Source organism: Belonocnema kinseyi, chromosome 4 (genome assembly GCF_010883055.1).
Source record: "Belonocnema kinseyi isolate 2016_QV_RU_SX_M_011 chromosome 4, B_treatae_v1, whole genome shotgun sequence".
NCBI lineage: Eukaryota > Metazoa > Arthropoda > Insecta > Hymenoptera > Cynipidae > Belonocnema > Belonocnema kinseyi.
This window is the reverse complement of record NC_046660.1, coordinates 87048195-87069215: the sequence shown is the minus strand read 5'-3', so window position 1 is coordinate 87069215 and position 21021 is coordinate 87048195. Positions and strand designations below refer to the sequence as shown.

General features: G+C 29.2%; 1 protein-coding gene across 1 annotated transcript in view; it reads left to right on the top strand.

Moving 5' to 3' along the window:
* The first annotated feature begins 6241 nt into the window (after nucleotides 1-6241).
* LOC117170991 (anosmin-1) overlaps nucleotides 6242-21021 on the top strand; it is a 109434-nt gene continuing 94654 nt past the window's right edge. The window contains exon 1 of the mRNA XM_033358035.1: nucleotides 6242-6374. Coding sequence (XP_033213926.1) covers nucleotides 6242-6374 — 133 coding nt within the window. The remainder of the gene's footprint in view (nucleotides 6375-21021) is intronic.

The window sequence follows — 21021 nt, the reverse complement described above, 5'->3', positions numbered from 1 at the left end:
AAAAATTTACAACTATCTTCTTTTATTTTGATTCTAGAAAGTTACGGTTTAAAAAAAATTGCTTTGCTTTAGGATTTTTAATTTTATTCTCGGGTGTCAGGAAGAGAGAATCTTGGTTTCATTATTTCGATTATTTTTTACAAATGTTTCATATTGTGATTGGATATTAATAAAAATAAGAAAGATGAAAGAAATAAAAAAGAGGAGGAAGGGGATTTGGTTGGTCCAAATTCATTAGTTGGATTTTTGGTTTTATTTTAAGGAATTCTGCACATCAATTTAGCATTTTAGTTATGAACTAATAATAAACAAGCATCAGAGAGAATTGATTAAAAGTTAAGTTAAATTATATTAATATTTTTAAGTTAGTACCAAAAGAGTGAACATAATTCATTCTAAAAAAATATAGAATATTATTTTAGAAATGAGCCTTGTTCACGTTCATTCATTATTTGTTCATAAGCATAAAGTTTAAGAAAAATGGCAAAATTTAAGAAAAAACCGCTACTTTCTAGGATTATTATAATAAAACATAGTAATAATTATTGGTAATAAATTGTTTGGATAATTATTTTTCTTAACTGAAGTTATTATCAACTCACTAAGTAAAAAGTGGACGAAAGCTTAGAAATTTTAGTAAAAATGCAACTATCTAGCATCACTATATATGAAATGATAGTCGTAAACCATAACAATTCTGTTTAACAATTATATTTGTTAAGTTACATTAATTATTACCTCGTTCTAATTGAAAATTTCATCAAAAGTGGGAAGTTTAAGAAGAAATGCAACCTGCTAGCATTTTTCTGCTAGAATATTATTAAAAATAAGTTGTTTCAACAATTTCGTTTGTGAAGATTAGTGAACTTTTACCTTACTCTAATTGAAAAGTGCACAAAAAGAAAAAAAATTAAGAAAAACCCTCAAATTTCCACCAGTATTCTAAGAGAATATTGTTATGAATAATAATAAATTGTTTAAACAATTATATTTGTTATCCTTAATTGATTATAGCCTAGCTATGACTAAAAAGTTGAAAGCAACTTGATAAATTCAGAAAAATACGCGATTTTCTAACTTAATTATAAGAGAAAATGACTATGACCAATAATTAATTTTCTAATCGATTTATTTAAATATCTTCTTATCAGTATAATTGAATATCTTATGTATTAGAAACAGGTTGTACTAACAAAATCTGCAAAAAATATTTATTGCCAAAAACTCGCAAAGCCGAATACGTTTATAAAATTTGTTTTTAAAATAAACAAATAATATCGAATGGCCATTCTGCATCAATAAAAATCACCACTTATGTAATTTGAAGACAATTAGAAAGAAAAACGGTTACTTTTAGTCTATAAATGCTCAAACTATGCATTTGTTTATAAAATAAACGAATAATATCGATTGACAATTATTTGTTACTAAACATCACTACTTATGTAATTTGAAGACGATTAGAGAGAAAACCGATTACTTTCTCTCTATAAATGACCAAAATTTGCATATGTTTATAAAATAAGCGAATAATATCGAATGACCAATCTTTATCACAAATTATTATCACTAATATAATTTAAAGGTACTAAGTAAGAAAAACGATTACTTTCGGCCAATAATTGTCTAAAATATGCATTTGTTTATAGAATTTATTTATAAAATAAACAAATTATACAAGATAACAAATTTTAATAATCAAATATGATCGCGTTGATAAAATCAAGCAATTTCAAACTTACAAATATAGTTTGCAAGCAAAATTTCAACGATGTTGATATTTCGTTAATATAATTTGTTTATAACAATTAGATTCTATATCCTGTTAGTTATTTATATTTCTTAGATACTTCAACATTCATTTTCATCGATGAAATTTTCATTTCCTTTTCCCTTTGATTATTTATATGGGGCTCTGTCAAATCAGCTCCCCCTGCGCACTTCAATTTTCTAGATAAATTAATGTTATTGGGCTTAACATTTTTGTTATCTCTTCTAGTTTCTTATGCCGTATGGTAATTTTCGATTTTTAAAAATATCGGTTCTATATTGGTTGACCAAAGTTAGTAACTGTCAAATTTGTTCGTTTAATTTCAATATAACTTTGAGGAAAATATAATTTTTTCCACTGCTATGGGCTTATTATGTTTTTAGTATCTCTGATTACGAAAAATTTATCAAATTAGAAGAATTTAAAAATAGCGAATCCAATAGGGCGGCTGAAACGAGAATTTTCATACATTAAATCGTTTGGCTGATGTTGAGTTGCGGCTCGGTCAGGAAAACGAAGCGGGTGGTACCTTCCCCCTCCACGCAACTACCTTCTCCGCTTCTCGCCGTTCAAGAGCGAAATTCCCTTCTGAACTTTGGGCTGAATTTTCTCATACAACTACGCGCACAACAAACGGTTGTGAAGCGTGTCATCCAAAATTAAACGCTGAATTTTACACGCCTAATCCAAACATTTTCAATTTAATCAAGATTTTTAAGAAATGCAGCTCGAAGTCTACATCAAGATGAGCAGTACAGCAACAAAGAGAAAAGAAATCATCGAAAAAGAACAATTCCTTATCGATGCAATTTTGACATTCCAAGTCGGATTCATAACTCGGTTTGAGTTCGTTCGTCAGGTTTCACTCAAGTTTCTACTATTTCGTTTATAAACTAATATTTTGCTAACTTTCAGTAAAAAGTTGAGTTTAGTTTAAACTGAAATAAATAGATGAAATGTATGAGAGCGAAATATGTATATAATTTTAATATTTATTTTGCTTTATTGAAATAATATTTGGTTAAATGATATTTCATTATTATTATGTATAAACTCTAGCTGAGGAATTAATTAGATTAGTTTATTTATATTCTAGTATTATATTGTTGACAATACATATTTCCCATCAATTTTTAAACATGCCGGCATAAAAAATTTTCTTTGTACATTTTGCTGCCAGTCCTAAGCCTGGGTAAAGTGTGAAGGAAAATTCATGGGATATGAGTTGATCGTTCGATGGCGAACGACGAGAAGCGGAGAAGATAGTAGCATGGAAGGGGAAGGCAGCATCCTCTGTGTTTTCCTGACCGAGCCGCAACTCGACATCAGCCAAATCATTTTACGTGATTATAGCACGTGTTGGGTATTAAAATAAGGGGTTTTGGGGTCACTGCTTAGGAATTTCTCCTTAGTTTTACAAAATTTCAAGATATCGAATCCAAGATGGCGAATGAAATGAGAATTTTTGCAGATTAAATCGTGTTACGTGATTATAGTACGTGTTGTGTATCAAAATAAGGGTCTTCGGGGTCACTGATTACGAGTTAATGAAAAAATATATCAAAACAATGTGTAGGGGCTAAATTCAATGTTATAGTCAAATCAAATTCAGGATTTTAAAGACTTAATTGTTACCTACATTTTTCGTTCTAATTGCTAAAAAGACTTAAAATAAATATTAAAAAATAAATGCAATACGAGAGGTATTAAGAGACTGGGGGATGAGAAGGAAGGGGGATAAAAATGGATAAAAATTTATTTACCGTGATTTCCAGTGCAAGATCATTTCCTGCAAAAATCTCTACATAAGTAAAGTTGTAGTTAATTAAAAAAATGAATAACTTCTACAAATCTCTTTTCAACATAACCTGCAATTTTTTAAGAAAAACACGGAGAATTGTTTTTTCTTAGTTTTTGTTCTCAAATTTTCATTTGCGTAAAAATCATATTATTTTAACAAAACCTTATGAAAATATACCTTTTATGCCTTTAATGATTACAACATTTTTCTAATACAAAACATTTAAAAATCCATTGATATGTTCATATTGTTCGGTCCGGAGCACGTTTTTTAAAAAATTATTTTTTTGCTAAACCATATTTGTCGTTTTGCTCGTAACTTTATTCTGTACAATAATGCTATTAAACATATGGTTCTAGTAATGAAGGTTGACATAAATATGACTCTAATATAGATTTTTTCTCCATAAAATCAAGTTTGTAACGCATATTAAAGGATACATGATAATCCAACGGGTGTACCAGCAAAATGAAAATGCATAATTTAATTGCTCCATATGACCTATTCCCAGCGGCCATCGTGGATTCTGCATCCTGAAATTGTGTAAAACTAATAAGAAATTCTTAATCAGATTACCCAAAAACCCTTATTTTGATACCCAGCACGTGCTATAATCATGTGAAACGATTTAATGTGTAAAAATTCTCATCTCAACCGCCATCTTGGATTCGCTATTTTGAAGTTTTGTAAAACTGATAAGAAATTCTGATCAGTGTCCCCCAAAAACCCTTATTTTGATACCCAACGTGTGGTATAATCACATAAAACGATTTAATGTGTGGATATTCTCATTTCAGCCGCCATATTGGATTCGCTTTTTTGAATTTCTTCTGATTTGATATAGTTTTCGTAATCAGAAATACTAAAAACATATAATAAGCCTATAGCAATATAAAAAATATGTCCGGATATTTATTCTTTGCACTTGTAATGCTTGAATAAAACTATATCAAAAAGATCTCTTTGAGATGACAGTATTTTTACGCCTCTTGACATTCTGAATTGTCAACTTAATTAAGTATGGTCAAAGATTAAGTTTCTCAAAGCTCTGTAGGCTTTGAGGTACACATTTTCATCGTGACACTCGCGCTGCTCGCTTGATTTTCGACAGATATTTGTAAACAGGATTTGTTGAAACTTTTTTTTTCTCATAACTTGCGTCGTTTTTCCACACATTTTTTTGTTTCTTTTATTTTCAATGTTATTTTTCACGAATAAAACAAATAGTACGCGTCCTATGAAGAAATGATTCTTATCGAAATTGTAGTTCTTTTTTCGGATAACAACTTTGGTTGATTCATCTTTTTTCGTATCTTACATAGTTTACCAAAAAATGGAATTTTTGATTTTTCATTATTTTTTGTGCAGTCAAAATTGAAATTTAAAATTTTTCAAGCAAATGCAGAAGTTTGTTATGATAATCTTGTAGGGTTTACAAAAAGACATGTTTTTGTTCTCTTGATTTTTTTTCATATCGTGCGTTTTTGGCTTAAAATTTTGAATTTCGGTTGATTAAAAAATTTTTGAAATTGCTATAACTCTGAGAATTTTCTTTTGATCAAAGAAAGTAATTACGATAGATTGTTTGTCCTTTTCAATGCTATAAACATCCGTACTTAGAATTTTTAAATTCAGAAAAAAGTGATCTAAAAAATTTTAAAAATGAGCTCACTTTTTCAATTTTGATCAAAAATGGCTGGTTAATGAACTCATTCTTTCTTTTAGGACCTAAAAAAAGTGTACCAAAGATGGATTTGATCCGTTCATTTTTTCGAGAGTTCTCGTGTTTATGGACGGACGGCCGGACGGATAGACAGACGCCGTCGTAAAAACCAGATTTTCGGATTCAGGGGGTCTCGAAACATGGAGATACGTTGAAAAACAGTAGTGTTAAATTTCGGACAATTCTAATATTTTTTCAAGCATAAATGATGAGAATGTAAAAATTATGTTTTCTTAAAGTTACATTCAAATTAAACGAACAAATTTGACAGTTACTAATATTTGCCAACAAATATATGTCCGTCATTTTGAAAAACCAAATATCACCATACGGCATAAGAAACTGGAAGAGATAACAAAAATGTTTCGCCCAATAACATTAATTTATCTTAAAAATTGAAGTGCGCAGAGGGGGGGGGGCTGACTGATTTGACAGAGAAGGCCCCATTTATAAAATAGAAAATGACAAAAATTAAAAAATCTAAGGCCTAGACGCTCTTATGCAACTATTGCTGATCACTTCTGAAAAATTGAATATCGGTTAAGAATTGTAGACTCTATGTCATTTTGTATAGAAAATTCCCGATTCAGCCCACTGTGCCTCACTTTAATTGAAAATTGGACAAAAAGTGGAACATTTTTTTAAAAAACCGCGACTTTTTAACTCTATTCTAGGATAAAATTGCTAAAAACAATAATAAATCATTTAAAAAATGGTGTTAAAACACTATGTATCAGCAAAAATTAGTGTTTGAGATATTAGAAACTATTTGCATTTAAAAACCGTAAAAAATCATAATTGCCGCTACAAAACGCAAAATCAATTTTTTCACTTATGGGAAATACGTGTTAAACTTAATGGGCCCAGCGCCACATCCAAATACAATTTTTTTCAAAGAAAATAAGAGATTTATTTTTATGTGGATTCGAACAAATTTCTGGGCGATATGGATAAAACTTCGAGAAAAAAATTGTTGGACCACCCTAGTGGAGACACGCAAGACGGCGGTGACTGCTATCTGCATCAGAATTGGACAGTAACTAAGTTACAGAAAAGTTACGTTATTTGTAACTCTTTAGGTAACTTCGTCACTATTTTCAAAAATAACCTGTAACGTATCTTAGTTACGAATTTTCCAGTAATTGGGAACATTAATTTTAGTTTCCTTGCAGTTACTTTGTGTTTTTTGTACATTTTTTACTAGGAGAGGTTTATGGGTCGTTGTGGGTGAAAATTTAATCTCCTTTGCTTGAGGATTCAGCTATTTTATTAAAAATTGCGGGTTTTGTGATTCATGTGATCCATGTGATTCATTTCAAATTAAAATCTTTTTACGTTGAAATTAAATCCACTATTATATTTATTGTTAAAAATTCTTCTATTTTGTTTAAAAAATTATAGAAAAATCAGTCAGTTGGTTGAAAATGAACTTCTTTGTAGAAAAATAAATATTTACGGTATGAAAATCGAATGATTCGGTTAAAAATTAATGTATTGTTGAAAATTGGAATATTTTGGTAAATAGTCCAATTATTTGGTTGAACAGTAACTTTTTTCGGTAAAAATGTATCTGTTGGGCTTGAAAATTCAACTCTTGTTCAAAGGTTTTTTGTTTGAAAATTAATGTCTTTCGGTACAAAATGTCATATTTTTTTTAATTCAACTGTGTGTTTGAAAAATGCTTCTAAAACATCTTTCTGGATTGCAACTTCCACTTCCACATACCTCCGATTAATTTGAACCTCCGTATACCTATATATGTTGGCACGCTTATTTTTAATATGATAGTGAAAAATACCCGAAAATTTGACTTCCATGGTGAAAAGCATGAAAACCCCATCAAAGTCATGACGTTTCGAATTTATCCCGGAAAATACAAAAAATGTTGTAGACAAAAGATATAGATTCAATAAAAATAGATATTTTTTATTTGGCATACTTTTGCTCCCAGATCAAACCCTTATCTTTGGTCAACATCCCATGGGGGTGAGAAGGAACTGGTATGTCTTGTCAGAGAAATAACTTTGGTCGAACCCCTAGTCATTTCCAGCGTCGTGAGGGAGGGGGGGGGACGAAAATGTACCTCTGTGACTGGTCATACAAATAATGTTGTTTAAACCCCAACCGCTTTCCAACTTGCCGTAGAGCCGGGAAGCACCCCTGTGACTGGTAAAATAAATAATGTTGGTCAAACCCCTACCACTTTTCAATATATAAGGTGGGGGGGGGGGCACCTCTGTTACTAGCCACAGAAATAATTTAGGTCACATCCCTATCCCTTTCCAACTTCTCGTGGGACGGTAATGTGTTCCTGTGACTGGTTACAGAAATAATTTTCATATTCAGGTTTACAGGAATTTTCCATACAATTTATGACAGATCGCTACACATTATGAGGTATTTCTGCATGTTTTAATATTTGAGGTACATGGCAGTGTATCCGAAGGCAGACCGTGGAAAGAATAGTAAAAATGTGTAAATAAACCCCTAATTCGAAGAGACATACGAAGCCCTAGAAACACAAGATCTTGCATTCAAAATGCATGCACGTGAAGGAAGGTAGAGATATGTCAGGACAGAAACGTGTGGCGACAAATAGTTTATATTAAGAGTGTCAGTAGAGTAAATGTTGCTTGAAACAAAAGACCTTGGATACTAATAGGCCCGAGCGGGAAGATGCACATGATGACGTTGTAAGGCCCTTCACATGAGGTGATCGCTAGAGAGATTGATCAACATTCTGGGTCAGTGGAGTGTTGCGGGACGAACGTTTTATTGAAGTAAGTAACACGGGAATTCTAGATTAATCTAAAAATATATACCCCTCCCCATAATAATCCCTTCTAGTTACCTTTTTTCATTAGGTCACGCAATTGTGACTAGTTACTCAAAAAATAGTAGATTGTACAACAAACGGAATATAGCAATGACTATCAGGGAGCATCAAGTTTGCCGTGCGATCGCAGCGAGCATGACAAATCATGCGAATTGATAATCGACAAATCATGCCAGTTGGTAATCGACACATCCCGCTCGTTGCACACGATGCGGGATTGGGGATGCGCATGACATTACTTAGTTCTCTAGAGGACTAATTTCCACTTTACTTAACTGTGACGTCAACAATCGAAAAAGTACCAACGTAAATTCTTCTGAACGAGCGTCTAAGTCGCAAATTCCGGCAGAGTTATGGGGGCAAATAGCTTACCCAACACTGACTAGCATTATATCAGTGGTATTACATCAATTTGTTTCGCTCTTGTTTAATTGGCAATTTTCAGATGGACACTTCATATTCTACAGTGCATATAACCCTCCGCCACGAAAGAGATCTAATGCGGAAAAAATAGAATTTTATTTTTTCACTCCAATCGAAAACTTTTTATTTATTCTTTGATAATAAAAAATATCATTCCTATATCTGAAAAATTCGAATTGATATTAATCTGCATGGTGAGGCCCTCTTATGGCGTTTCTGTATTGGAACGCAACTTCGATTGTTCCTCCTGTAAAATGAAGCTATCCCGAATTAGGTCCCATCCTCTTTTGTTTCGATGCGCAAAAATTTAACTTTATGTATTTGAAAATTAACCGCGCAAAAAAAATCACTCATATTTTTTTCTATGGCAGATAAATTAATCAAATTCGAACAGGGTTTATAGAAAAATTGTAATTGTATCATAAGATCTGTCCTGAAGTTTCTTTGTCACTGGTTTAACGGAAACATTTTTTACTTCGACACCGCCAAAACCATTTACAACAAATGTTTGTTCAAGAACAATTGAAGCTTAAGCTTTAAGGAAGAATCTAATTTTATCATTTACTTCTAATCGGTGACATTATCAAAGTTATTATTCATATTATAGTTATTATTTGATTATTATTTATTATATAATTATTATTGATATGTAAGCATTCGCATGAAAAGGGTCCTTGTGGCCAGTATGGAGTTGCATAGTTATGCATTTTTGAAGTTCAAACTTTGAAAATGCAGTTTTTGAAGAAAAGCGCATCTAATCTTGACAAGTGCCATAAGCATATATATGTATTATATTTTTTTCTTCGAACATAAAATATACCTGCTTCTGGTTACTATGTGGATATGAGTATAGTCCAAATTAATTTACTGAAGGTCCTAGTATCATCCCCCACTCAACTGCAAAAATAATCGTTTTGATTTAAACTTAGAAAAACGCCATTATCTTCTAAACTAGAAAATACCTAAAATCTACCTCTAGCATTTGCAACGAAACAATTCCAAAGAGTCATTATGTAAAACAACCATAAAATTTTGAACTTTAACACAGTTACAAGAATCGCCTTCAGAAAATTTCACGCTATTATGTAAACGTCCCCAAAATAATGTTCAGAATCCCCAAAAAGCCATTCCTAGTACTTTCAACGAAACAAATTTCAAGTGCCACTATGTGAAACAAGTGTAAAATTAAAAAATTTAAGATAGCCACAAAATTCACCCTCAGAAAACTCCACGCTAACTTAACATTCCCACAATATTATTTAATTGCACCCAGAATTGACGCCCCCAGGTGCTTTTAACAATGCAACTTCAAAGTCCATCTATGTAAAACAACCGCTAAATTTTAAACTTCACATAGCCACAACAATTTCAAAGTATTTTCACGTAGAAAAAGTCAAACTTTAAAGATCAAAACAGTCACAAGAGTTGATATCCCCAAAACCTACCCCTATTACTTCAAAAGAAAATTTCAAAGCCCTTCTATGTAAAAGAACCGTAAATATTTAAACTTATAAAAACTAACAATATAAAAATTAACAATATTAACAATACTGCATTTGATATGATTGTTCGCGTCTCCGAGACGCGTAGATTGATCTTTGACGAACTTTTAATAACCATTCTAGATTAATCAATAGCTACTTAAAAAGTTAAAAATAAAAATTTAAATCGTGTCTATGAAGCAAGCATCAGTTTTAATTGGGAATATAACTCTAACGTAGGTTAAAAAGTTGTTCATTTTAACAGAAAACATCAAATGACATTTTGGTGGGCTCTATGTTTTTCTGAAAATAAGATTCTTGATAAGACAGAAAAATAAGCTTTACAATATTGAAAGTATTTATATTTTTCTTTTATGAAAAACCAGGCAGCCTAAAAAAATATCAATTCTTTCTTTGATATATCAAATTCTTTTCTTAGGGAAAACCTTTCCTCTATCAGTAAGCAAATATATTCAATACCTATGTAGAAGTAAAATGCTCGTAAAATGAGCAAAAATAAATACACCCATTCTGAATACGTCCACAGTATTTTGCAGCGTTATTTTATTTTTAAGTAGTATTGGAAAATTTAATAATTGGATATTACACCTACAATTGAGTTTATCATCTCTAAACATATAATTGATTGATTCGTAACATGTTGATGTTAGACATGTCCAATATCCATGCTGAATTGTCCCCTTTTCTCAATGAAATATCAAACCATTTCGAAATAAAAAGTTCTTCATTATATTCTTAGCGAGATAGGACCCTTCTTGAAGGTAATGATTCTGTCATCGAAAAGGGTGGTGGAAACGAATGGTGGGTCCAGAGCAGAGTAGGAGAAGTGCTGGAGAAGCAGGCGAGGATCCGGCTGTTCAGAAAAGCGAACTTGATTCCAGTTCCAACTCTTCGACTCAATAGACACTTCCCTAGTATCGTTCGGGCTTAATTATCTTACGATCAATCAATCAATTAATTAATTAATTAATTAATTAGTCAATCAGTGAAATTAAGCTTTGGTAATATAAACTAATTCTAACGCATTACAGTCAGGCAAATAATTTAATCATTAACCTTGTCATCATTGTTTGCGTCATCAAGACGTCACAAGGCCAACCCTCATGTTTGTCATCCGGGGGTTGCCTCTACCTCACACCCTCAGAAGCCTGCATTCCTTGCCCAACTTTATCAAAAGTACGTAATCTATTAACATCTTAAAAATTTTTTTAAAGAAATAATTATTGTACTTCTGTTATTGTTAGGAAAGAAATAAGTTTTACGTTTTGCAGAGAGAAAACAGTTTCTTCAAGGTGATTCTAGTCTCGATACTTTAATCAGTGACATTAACGCAAGGGTAGAAGGAGTTTCTGAGATTTTAGTTATCCTAAATCTCTACTCGCGAATTACTGAAAAATTTCTATAGAAGTTAAAATATTCAGCAGAAAATTCAAAAAGTTTTGAAAACTCTTGTTATACCAAATTACAACTTTTTCTGAACTTAATTAAAAAAAATTCTGTTTTAATTTTAGAGACATCTAAATAAGTTTTGAAATAATTCTAATATAAAATTAATTTAATTCAGTTGTTTCTTTGTTTCTTGTGTTTAGTCGCAGAAAATGAATTGGGTGACGAGGAAATTTTTTGTTCACGACAATATTAATATTAATGAACATAGCAAAACTGGAAACAAGAAAGCAGTTTTTGACTTAGAACTCGACTCTATACTTAGCAGAGTAACATGCTTTTAACTACTTGCTTAAAAATTACATTTATAATTAACAAGTTTAAGCTCCAACGCTTCAAAGATAAAATTTTTTGATTAATTAGAAATTAAATATACTTCGAATTTACGAAGTGTTTAATTAAAAGCGTTAAAGAGTGATGTTATTTTATACATTAAAAATTTCCAAATTAAATTTGAAATTTCCATGCCATTTTAAAACAAGAAGTATTACAAAGCAATATGTGCGCTATAAATTAAAAGCATTATACAAGATAAAAAAGCGATGAGTAAAAGAACACTAAGCATTGAAGAATTTAAATGTTAAATACTTTAAAAAGTTTAACTTCAACACAACGAAATAATTAAAAGTGAGTCTTAGAAACTAAAAATTTGTTCCATTAAAGTTCGAAATGAGAAACCTAAGGAACTTGAAACTAAAGGCCGTAGAAGTCAAGTACCTATAGAAGTATTAATATTGCAGAATTTCCAATATTTAAAATAGTTAAAAATAAAGTCATAAAAATTGACAAATTTAGTCAAAGCATTTTAAATTGAATTTAAATGTTTAAAATCATGGTAAAGTAAATAAGTCGAAACCTAAAGCTTATAAGAGAAAAATTTGATTACAAACTTTCAATGTTTAAATATTGAAAGCTTTGAATGCTAAAATTTTCAATTATAAAATTGACAGCTTTAAAGTTAACAAATTTTCAGTCAGAATCCTTAGAGATGAATCAAATCTAATTTCGTGGTTGAAACGCCTAGCATTATATGATACGATAGGCTGATTCGTTTCCTAATTTTTTCCTGATTAAATTTTAATACCCTGCAAAAAGTCCCCACTAAAGTTGGCCCAAAAAAAGTGAATTTCGAACGATCGATTTTCAATAGCAAAATATGTTTATACTAACTAATGTGTGTAAGTACCTATTAGAAATAAAAAATATATCAAAAATTAAAAATTTATTAATTTTTTTTTCAATCTGAATGTTATGTTTTTTGAATTCCACACATAAAATTACCTCAAGAAAATTTTGTATTGTATTGCTGAAAAAGAGACGGATACATGAGGAACATATTTCAATCAGATCTGAGATGCCTTATTTGCAAAATAAGGCGGATTTTACTAAAAAATTTGAATCATTAACTATTAATTAATCAATTACTTACTTCTTTTAATTTATTTTTGACGTTATTTTTCTGCGTCGAATTCAATCAAAATGAAATACAAAATTTAAAAATAAAATATATTCTATTTTTAATTTTTATATTTTTACATGCTTTTTATATCAAAAAGGTAATTCTGTAAATTCTTCAAGAACATAGTTCTACAGACATAAAAAAATTAGTGACTGTGAGAATTAATTTTTTAATATATTTTTTCCACTCAGGTTCAATTATTCCCATTCTTAAAACGCATGTGGAGGTAGACCATTTTAATAGTTAAAAAAATACTATACAGCTCATAAAGTAATAACAATTTTTTGCTAATGGAAATCGATTGCTAGAAATTTATTTGTCTCGGCCCACCCTAGTGTCCAACTTTACAGCTGCAAAACGTTGCCTTAATCGTACAATATCTTTTGTTAATTATTTGGATTGAAGAATCCAATTTTCGATAAAAAAACTGTTCCCATCGGTTTAAGAATTCGGGAAAATATTGTATGTGTTCGGTTATTACTATAGTAATCACTAATATAAAATTAGACATCTAAAAGAATTTTGTTTCCTAATTAGGATTTTTTTAATGTGCAAGAAAAAAGTTTTTTGGATTGAATAAAGTATACACATTTTGGGAAAAGTTAGATATGCTGACCCTAAAATTTCTTCAGTTGAATAAAAGAAAAACATGTTATCATTCTGCTTCTTTAGAAAACACATTTTTTTAAGTTTCAGCAATTTTGAGTTTTTTTCGATTTTGGAATATTATAAACAGAACGAAAAAAATCGGTTTATATGATAGAAAAATAATAAACTGTTTCTTTGATTCAAGATGAAGGTATTTCAGGTTCGACATCCTAAATTAAGCAAAAAAATTTCTTTCGCATTTTGAATCTTTTATTAGTGTTTACCAGTAATAAGCTGTCATGTAAAACGACATCATTTTTTTACTGATAGCAATTTTTTTCGTATTCTTAAACTTGAATTTTCAAATCGAAAGAACGAGAAGAGAAGACAGCAAGAAGATATTATTCTATCCAAAAAGGTTTTGCAAGTGAAAAGTGGGGATTGATGGGCAACTTTTTCCAAGTATTAAAATTGAATAAAAAGAATTTAGAAAACGAACCGGCCTATAGTAGACTTTTACATTGAGACGACAGTGAAATTATAACCATCGGAAATAACATTATGAACCTGTTCCCAGAGCTTTTTTGTAGCATAAAATTACGTTCAAATAATTATATTGAATGATATATTGATTAACATTGAAAAAAATTATAGCAATAATTACAGTTCTAAGAGAAGAGCCTTTAAATAAATGAAATATAAAATGTTCTTAAGTATTTTTTGATAATTTTATCCCTCATTGGCAGTGCATAAATTATGCAAAGTTTTATCCTACCCATTCGTGATAAATTACCCAATACTGTAACTGAATTTGCTTTTTGAATTTATTATTTTAAATATGTGGGTGATTGGCAAGAAGTTGACCACTTTAAAATCCAGTCATTTCCCACTTTGGCATTTGAATAAAAATCATTTCTTTCTAAAATTGTCTCAGTAAAGTACGTATATCAATGCTTAATTTATGAACGTTTAAAATTTGTACTACAACTTCGTTTAGAAATTATAAATAAAAAAGTACGCCAAATTTTTTATCGTACCTGCCCCAACCTTCAAATTTGACAAGAAAAATTGCTAAATAATTTTCAAAATATTTGTCAGCTATTTTAAATTCAAAAATAAGACTTATACTGAGCTGTAAAGATAATAAAAATCAATAGTCACAGTACATTGTTATTCTAGGATGACACTCAGAAATAATTTTTCAAAATATTAATCATTCAGTCTAAGATTGTCAATTTCGTACTATGCGAATATTTTAGTATAGATAAAAATTGATTTATATGTATATTTTAAAAACCATTCGCATAACGCTCCATACTCATTTATCATGCTATAAATTAAGCGTGTTTTAAAATGTCAAATTCAAAATGAAACCAATCGTGAAAATTTTATACTTTATACTCTCTTAGGCCAGCTTTATTTTGTTTGCATATTTTTGAGGTTTTTTAGCTTTTTTTAAGCTTTTTTATTTGTTTATTTAAAAAAATCTGACTGCCTAAGCTGGCAAATTTCTCGGAAATTACTTAAATCTATTTAGGAAATGACAAAATCTTATACAAGAAATATTTCTTAAATGTTCCCCTTCCTCGCACAGTCTATATAAAACACCATCGAAAATAGAATCACCTATACAAACTTTATTTCATTTATTTACGCACCCTCTGGAATATTTATTATTTTTCAAATAAAAGGAGCATGATGGCTTAATAATCTTTATTTATAAATGTAATTTACCAATGTTACCAAGTTTTCTGACTGTGTAGTGTATATGCGTATACAGGGTGTCTAGCTTGCTCAAAAATGAGGGAAATGTACAGCATTTTATTTTTCAAGCGGGAATTTTATCAGTGTTTCATACACGGAGCAGAATGGAAACTTTCTTTATTTTTTGAATCACCATATTGTATCAGAAACTGCAACTAAAAAAAAGTATTAAAAAAATACAAAGTTTATTTAGTTGTTTCTGAAAAATGATTATTTTCATCATTTTTATAGTTTTTTTCATAGACGTCAATTTCCATCGTTTGGAAAGGCTAGAACAGTTTACCCAAAGATTTTTTTTATACATTTAAACATAAAGGATTGTACTGATATATTGAGATTTTTTTGCTGATTAAAGTACCTTAAAACATTGATATGTCTTGAGAATATAGAAGGTTAATGCATCAAGTTTTTCAAATACGTAGAAGCATGCATATTTAAAAATATGTATAATTATTTAGTTAAGTTTAAAAAGACATGTGAAACGTTTAAGGGTTTTTTTCCTTGTCATACACTAAAATGAATTGTAAAATCTAAGCAAATCAAATACAAAAAGGAAATATATTCTCCATATATAGTCATTTTGATGTATTCTTAAATAATTTTTTCTTCTACCTATAAATTTTATACATTCGTGTAATACTTTTAGAACTTTCCTACTAATAAAAAAAAACATTAGAAAAAATTACTAGAAACGAAATTGAAACACCCAGAGCATAAATGGCTCAAAAGAAGCCAGTGTTCCATATTTCATCTTAAGTTTTTCAAAATTATATTTTGCTAGATTGTTTTAAGAAATTATTAACATTTCTTGGAATTTTAACTTTTTAAAATACTCAAAGAATGTGCAAAATTGAAGGAGTATAAAATAGACAAATAAGGGAATTTTCAAATGCTCAATTTCAAGTTTATCTACATTTTATTTTTCTGTGCATGATAAAGCTGATGAAAAACTTTACTTTTACAATAGGTGAAAAAGTACCACTTCAAAATCGAAACATTAGAAGTTTTCCATATTTTCTGCGATGAAAATCTTTTAGGAAGATAACGGGAAAATCTGAGACTTACCATTTAAATCAGTCTTTCATTAAATCACCCTGTAAATTTCACATTGATGTTAAATTTTTCTCAGTTTTACCATACAAATAAATGTTACATTTTTCTTAGCCTTAAATTTTAAAAAATCTATATAAAATAAAAAAAAAGATATAAGGTAAAGATCCAGGTAAGTGACATGCGACCAGTGAGTGACAACCACGATTAATTTCTTCATTTATTATACAATGCAGACATTCCTGTCATCATGCTTTTAGTATTAAAAAACAACTACTTAAATTAGTCTTACAAAAAAACTCGTGATTGAAGCGTCTTCAACAGTGAACAGCTAAATTTTTAACTACTAAAAGCAAATAGTGTCACTAACTGGGGTCTTCAGCTTACAATTTATGTAACAAATAAATTTTTTAAATGAGTTAAATTAAACCTTATACACACATCCTAATTTCACTTGAAAAAATAAGACAAAGTAAGTGCAATCCACCCAAAAAACAGACTTTCGTAGCTTATAACTCTTTATCCATTTTGGGTCCTATGTCAGTTTTAGGCTCTATGCCGAAGCTAAGCCATATGTTAATTTTCGACCCTATTTAAATTTTGGGCTGTATGTAAATTTTTTGCCCTATGCCAATGTTGGGTCTTGCGACAATTTTGGGCCCGATGTCAATTTCAGGTCACATGTGAGTTTTGGGTCCTATGTCCATATTTAGTCGTACGACGCACAGTGATGCGTGGCACAAGAGTTTGAACAGTTGTCTCTTCTACTTGTTTAGTAATAATTTTTTCACTAAAAAGTATGGAAAACCTGAAGTTGTTTAGATAACAATTTTTTACGTTTTAATAACTGATTAGGTAAACTTTATATTTTTTGAAATGAATGTTTAGGGACTCATAGAATACAAATAATTTGCTTATTAGTCCATTTATTTGTTATAAACAAATTTTATGAAAAAATTAGCAAATAGTCTTATTATCGGTAAAAAAAGTTCTGTTTACTAAAAGTGATTCATATTAATGTAGGAATGATATATAATTATAATTACAAAATAGATAAACAAATAAAAAATTTTGGCCTTTTCGCATAGAAATTTTGTTGTTTTTGCACTGGAAATATTTTTAGCTATTGGATGAATGACTGAACAGTTAACAATAACAATTGTTATAAGTAATTCTCGTGATAAAATATTCAAATTTAAGGTTTTATCAAATTTTAATCGTGTTTAATCGCTAGAATGGCTGCTGATATTCCTGAAAAATGTATCTCTTATAATATTTAAATTATTCATTTGAAGGAACCAGATTTTTTTCTACATGAAATTGACCAAATTTGGAATTTGTTTATCTAAATTGTTTATAAAGATTTAAGTTCTTATATTTTACTAAATATTATAAAAGATACATTTTTCAGGAATATCAGAAGCCATTCTAGCGATTAAAGGAAATTAAAATTTTATAAAACCTTAAATTTGAATATTTGATCACGAGAATTATTTATAACAATTGTAATTGTTAACTTTTCTAATATTTCTGTGACTAGCAGTCATTCATCCAATAGCTTAAAACATTTCCTGTGCCAAAACTAAAAAAATTCTATGTGAAAGGGCAAAAATTTTGAATTTATTTATAAAAATTTAAATTGTTATATTTTATCAAATATTATTAAATATTTATTACTTTAAGAAATACCTCAAGTCGTTGTGGCGATTGAAGGAAATTATAATTTGAAAAAATCTGCAATTTTAATATTTTTCCGTAAGAACTGTTTATAACAATGGTAGTTATAAACTTTTAAATTATTCTTATAATTATATATCATTCCTACATTAATATGAAGCACTTTGAGTAAACAGAATTTTTTTTACCTATAATAAGATTATTTGCTAACTTGTTCATTAAATTTGTTTATAACAAATAAGTGGACCAATGAGCACATTATTTGTATTCTATGAGTCTCTAAACATTCATTTAAGACAATATAAAGTTTACCTAATCAGCTCTGGACATTTTTAAACGAAAAATGTGCATTTCCTCCCACTGTGCGACGGACTGACGGACGGACTTACGGATGAACATCTGACCGAAACTATCACGGTTTCTGTGCGGGGATACAAAACTCTTAAAAGTGAAAAAATCATCAATTTAAACCGAAGAAGTGATTTAAAGTGAGTATCTTTCAACTAAAAAAGTGACTAAAAATGAATCATAATATAAATTTACGATGATTCAACTGTTATTTTGAATTAAAAAGCATACAAAAGAATTCGATGAAATTTGTAAGAATTCCAGGTAAATTTCAATAAATTCATAAGAATGATGTAAAGATTTGGAAACACGAAATCAAATCATTCTTCGACCGACAATGCAACAATGAATTGTAGGAAAATTATTTCTTCTTTATTTATTATTATTCTTTATTTCAGCAATATTAAAATATTAGCTACTGAAAAAAATACTCATCAAAGACGTATTATTGAATCTATATTCATAAACAAATTTCGAAATATTTCTGTTAATTTACAAAATGAAATTTTAAATATTAATAAAATTTACCAAAGTATAATTAATTAATGTCATCTTATTTTAGTTACAAAAAAATGTTTCTTTAAATCTTTAAATTTAAATTAAATTTAAGTTCGCGCTTCCTCATCAGTAATTCTATGGAAACTTGGCCAATCATTATATTTCACTTTATATACTGCCTTTATCTTCATTAACGATTTACCGCCTTATTTATCTCCTAGTCATATGTTCGTTGTTGTTTTCAAAACACTTAGAACAGTTTCATAATCGTTAATAATGTAGATTTTACGCTGAAAAAAGCCTCTTTAATTTTATGAGGCTTTTTTTTACTCATCCTCAATAATTTTTTGGAGTCTTACTTTTTATAAACTTTAATAACGTATAAACTATTTTTAATTATGACACACAAAAATTGACACGTATTGACTTCAAAATTGGAATGATTGTTGTTTCGCTTACAAATCGTTTTAAACTAAAGTATTATTTTATAAATATTTTTTACTCATAAGCAATAACTTTTTTTAAACGATTTAAATTTATTTTTATTATGTATTAGCTTATTATTATTATTATTACTTAGATACTCTGAAAAAGGCACGCAGTGATGCCGAAACGTCTTCGAAGTTTTAATTTTTGTTCTAAAAATAAATGGAGTTGAATTGATAGCTCTAATTAGTTTTTATTTCGACGTGACCGTAAGACAGAAGAAATACTTTTTCTACAATTTATTAATTCATAAAAATTCAAAACAATTTTAACATTTTTTTAGATTTGTTGAATCAAAAAAAATTTGGTTTCAGTGAAATTGGAGTGAGTTAAAAATAATAGAAGTGAATTCAAGAGGATTTGATTGAATTTATAAGAGATTGAATAAGTTAAATAAAATTCTAAAAACAAAAAAATGTCTATCGAATTACGTTAATTAAGAGTGGACAGAATTCAGGGCAAATTAAAATAAATTCAAAAGAATTCCAAAGAATTGTTAAGAATTCAGGATAAATTAATAATAATTCGTCGTAAACTCCAGATGAATTAAAATGGATACGCGTTTAATATAAATTACAAAAAATTCAAGTGAGTGGACCGGAATTTTGTTAATCCAAAAAGATTCCATTAAATTCAGATAAATGAAAGTAAAAAGAATGAGTGGATACAAATCTGGTGAGATTCATAAAATTTTAAGGTGAATTTAAAATCCTTTCTAGTAAATTAAAAAAAAACTTGCAAATCTAATTGTAAAATAGATCGATTGAATTCAGTGGATTTCAGGGAAATTTCGAAAATTTCAAGAACATACCCAAATATGTTCAAACCTAAATTCAATCGTGCTTATCCGTTGGATGACTGTCTGATGGGCCTCCTTATGGAAAATTCGAATCAAATTCAAGCAGTCCAATTTAATTCTGCCTTAATCAATATTTAATCCTGAAATTCCTTAAGAATATACTTTACAAGTTTTTATATAATTAAACAATATTAAAAGCGCAGTTTTGCATTATGTCACACACCACGCGTCACTTTTTGTTCGTAAGAAAAAAATCTATTAGTTTTAATGAATTGAATGCAACTAAAAAAAATTGCGTCATTCATATTGAATTGCAAGAATTTTCTCGCTATAATTATAGGAACTTATGTAAATTATATACAATATGCTCAAATCATGTGAGGTTTTTCTGTAAAATCTATTATAAAAAATGTGTCCTGTCACTTTCCTGGAAAATGAACAAATTTTTCTCTCTAAACAAAAGGTAATTAGTGCATCCATTGGGCACAGAATGCTGTAGCACTTTAAATAATATAAATTTTTCGGATTAATTGTTATGATATAAAGTGTCAATAGTAATAATGAGGTAATGAGAAATAACAAAAACTAATTAAAAATAAATTTTAAATTGAAAATAAAGAGTCAGAAGCTCCAATGTATAATACATTATATGAGAAATGCACTGGAACTTCGAATTAAGAACAGTTTCGGGCATGGCTTGCAGTGGTCCACAGAATAAATGCAAGTATCAGTGTACTTAGATTCTAATGATATAATCAGTAAGAGTCGTATGTTAACAAATAAATTGTGTATCTATTTATGAAATCACAATTATTAATCCCGACGAAATCCTGCGGTTGTCCTTATGACA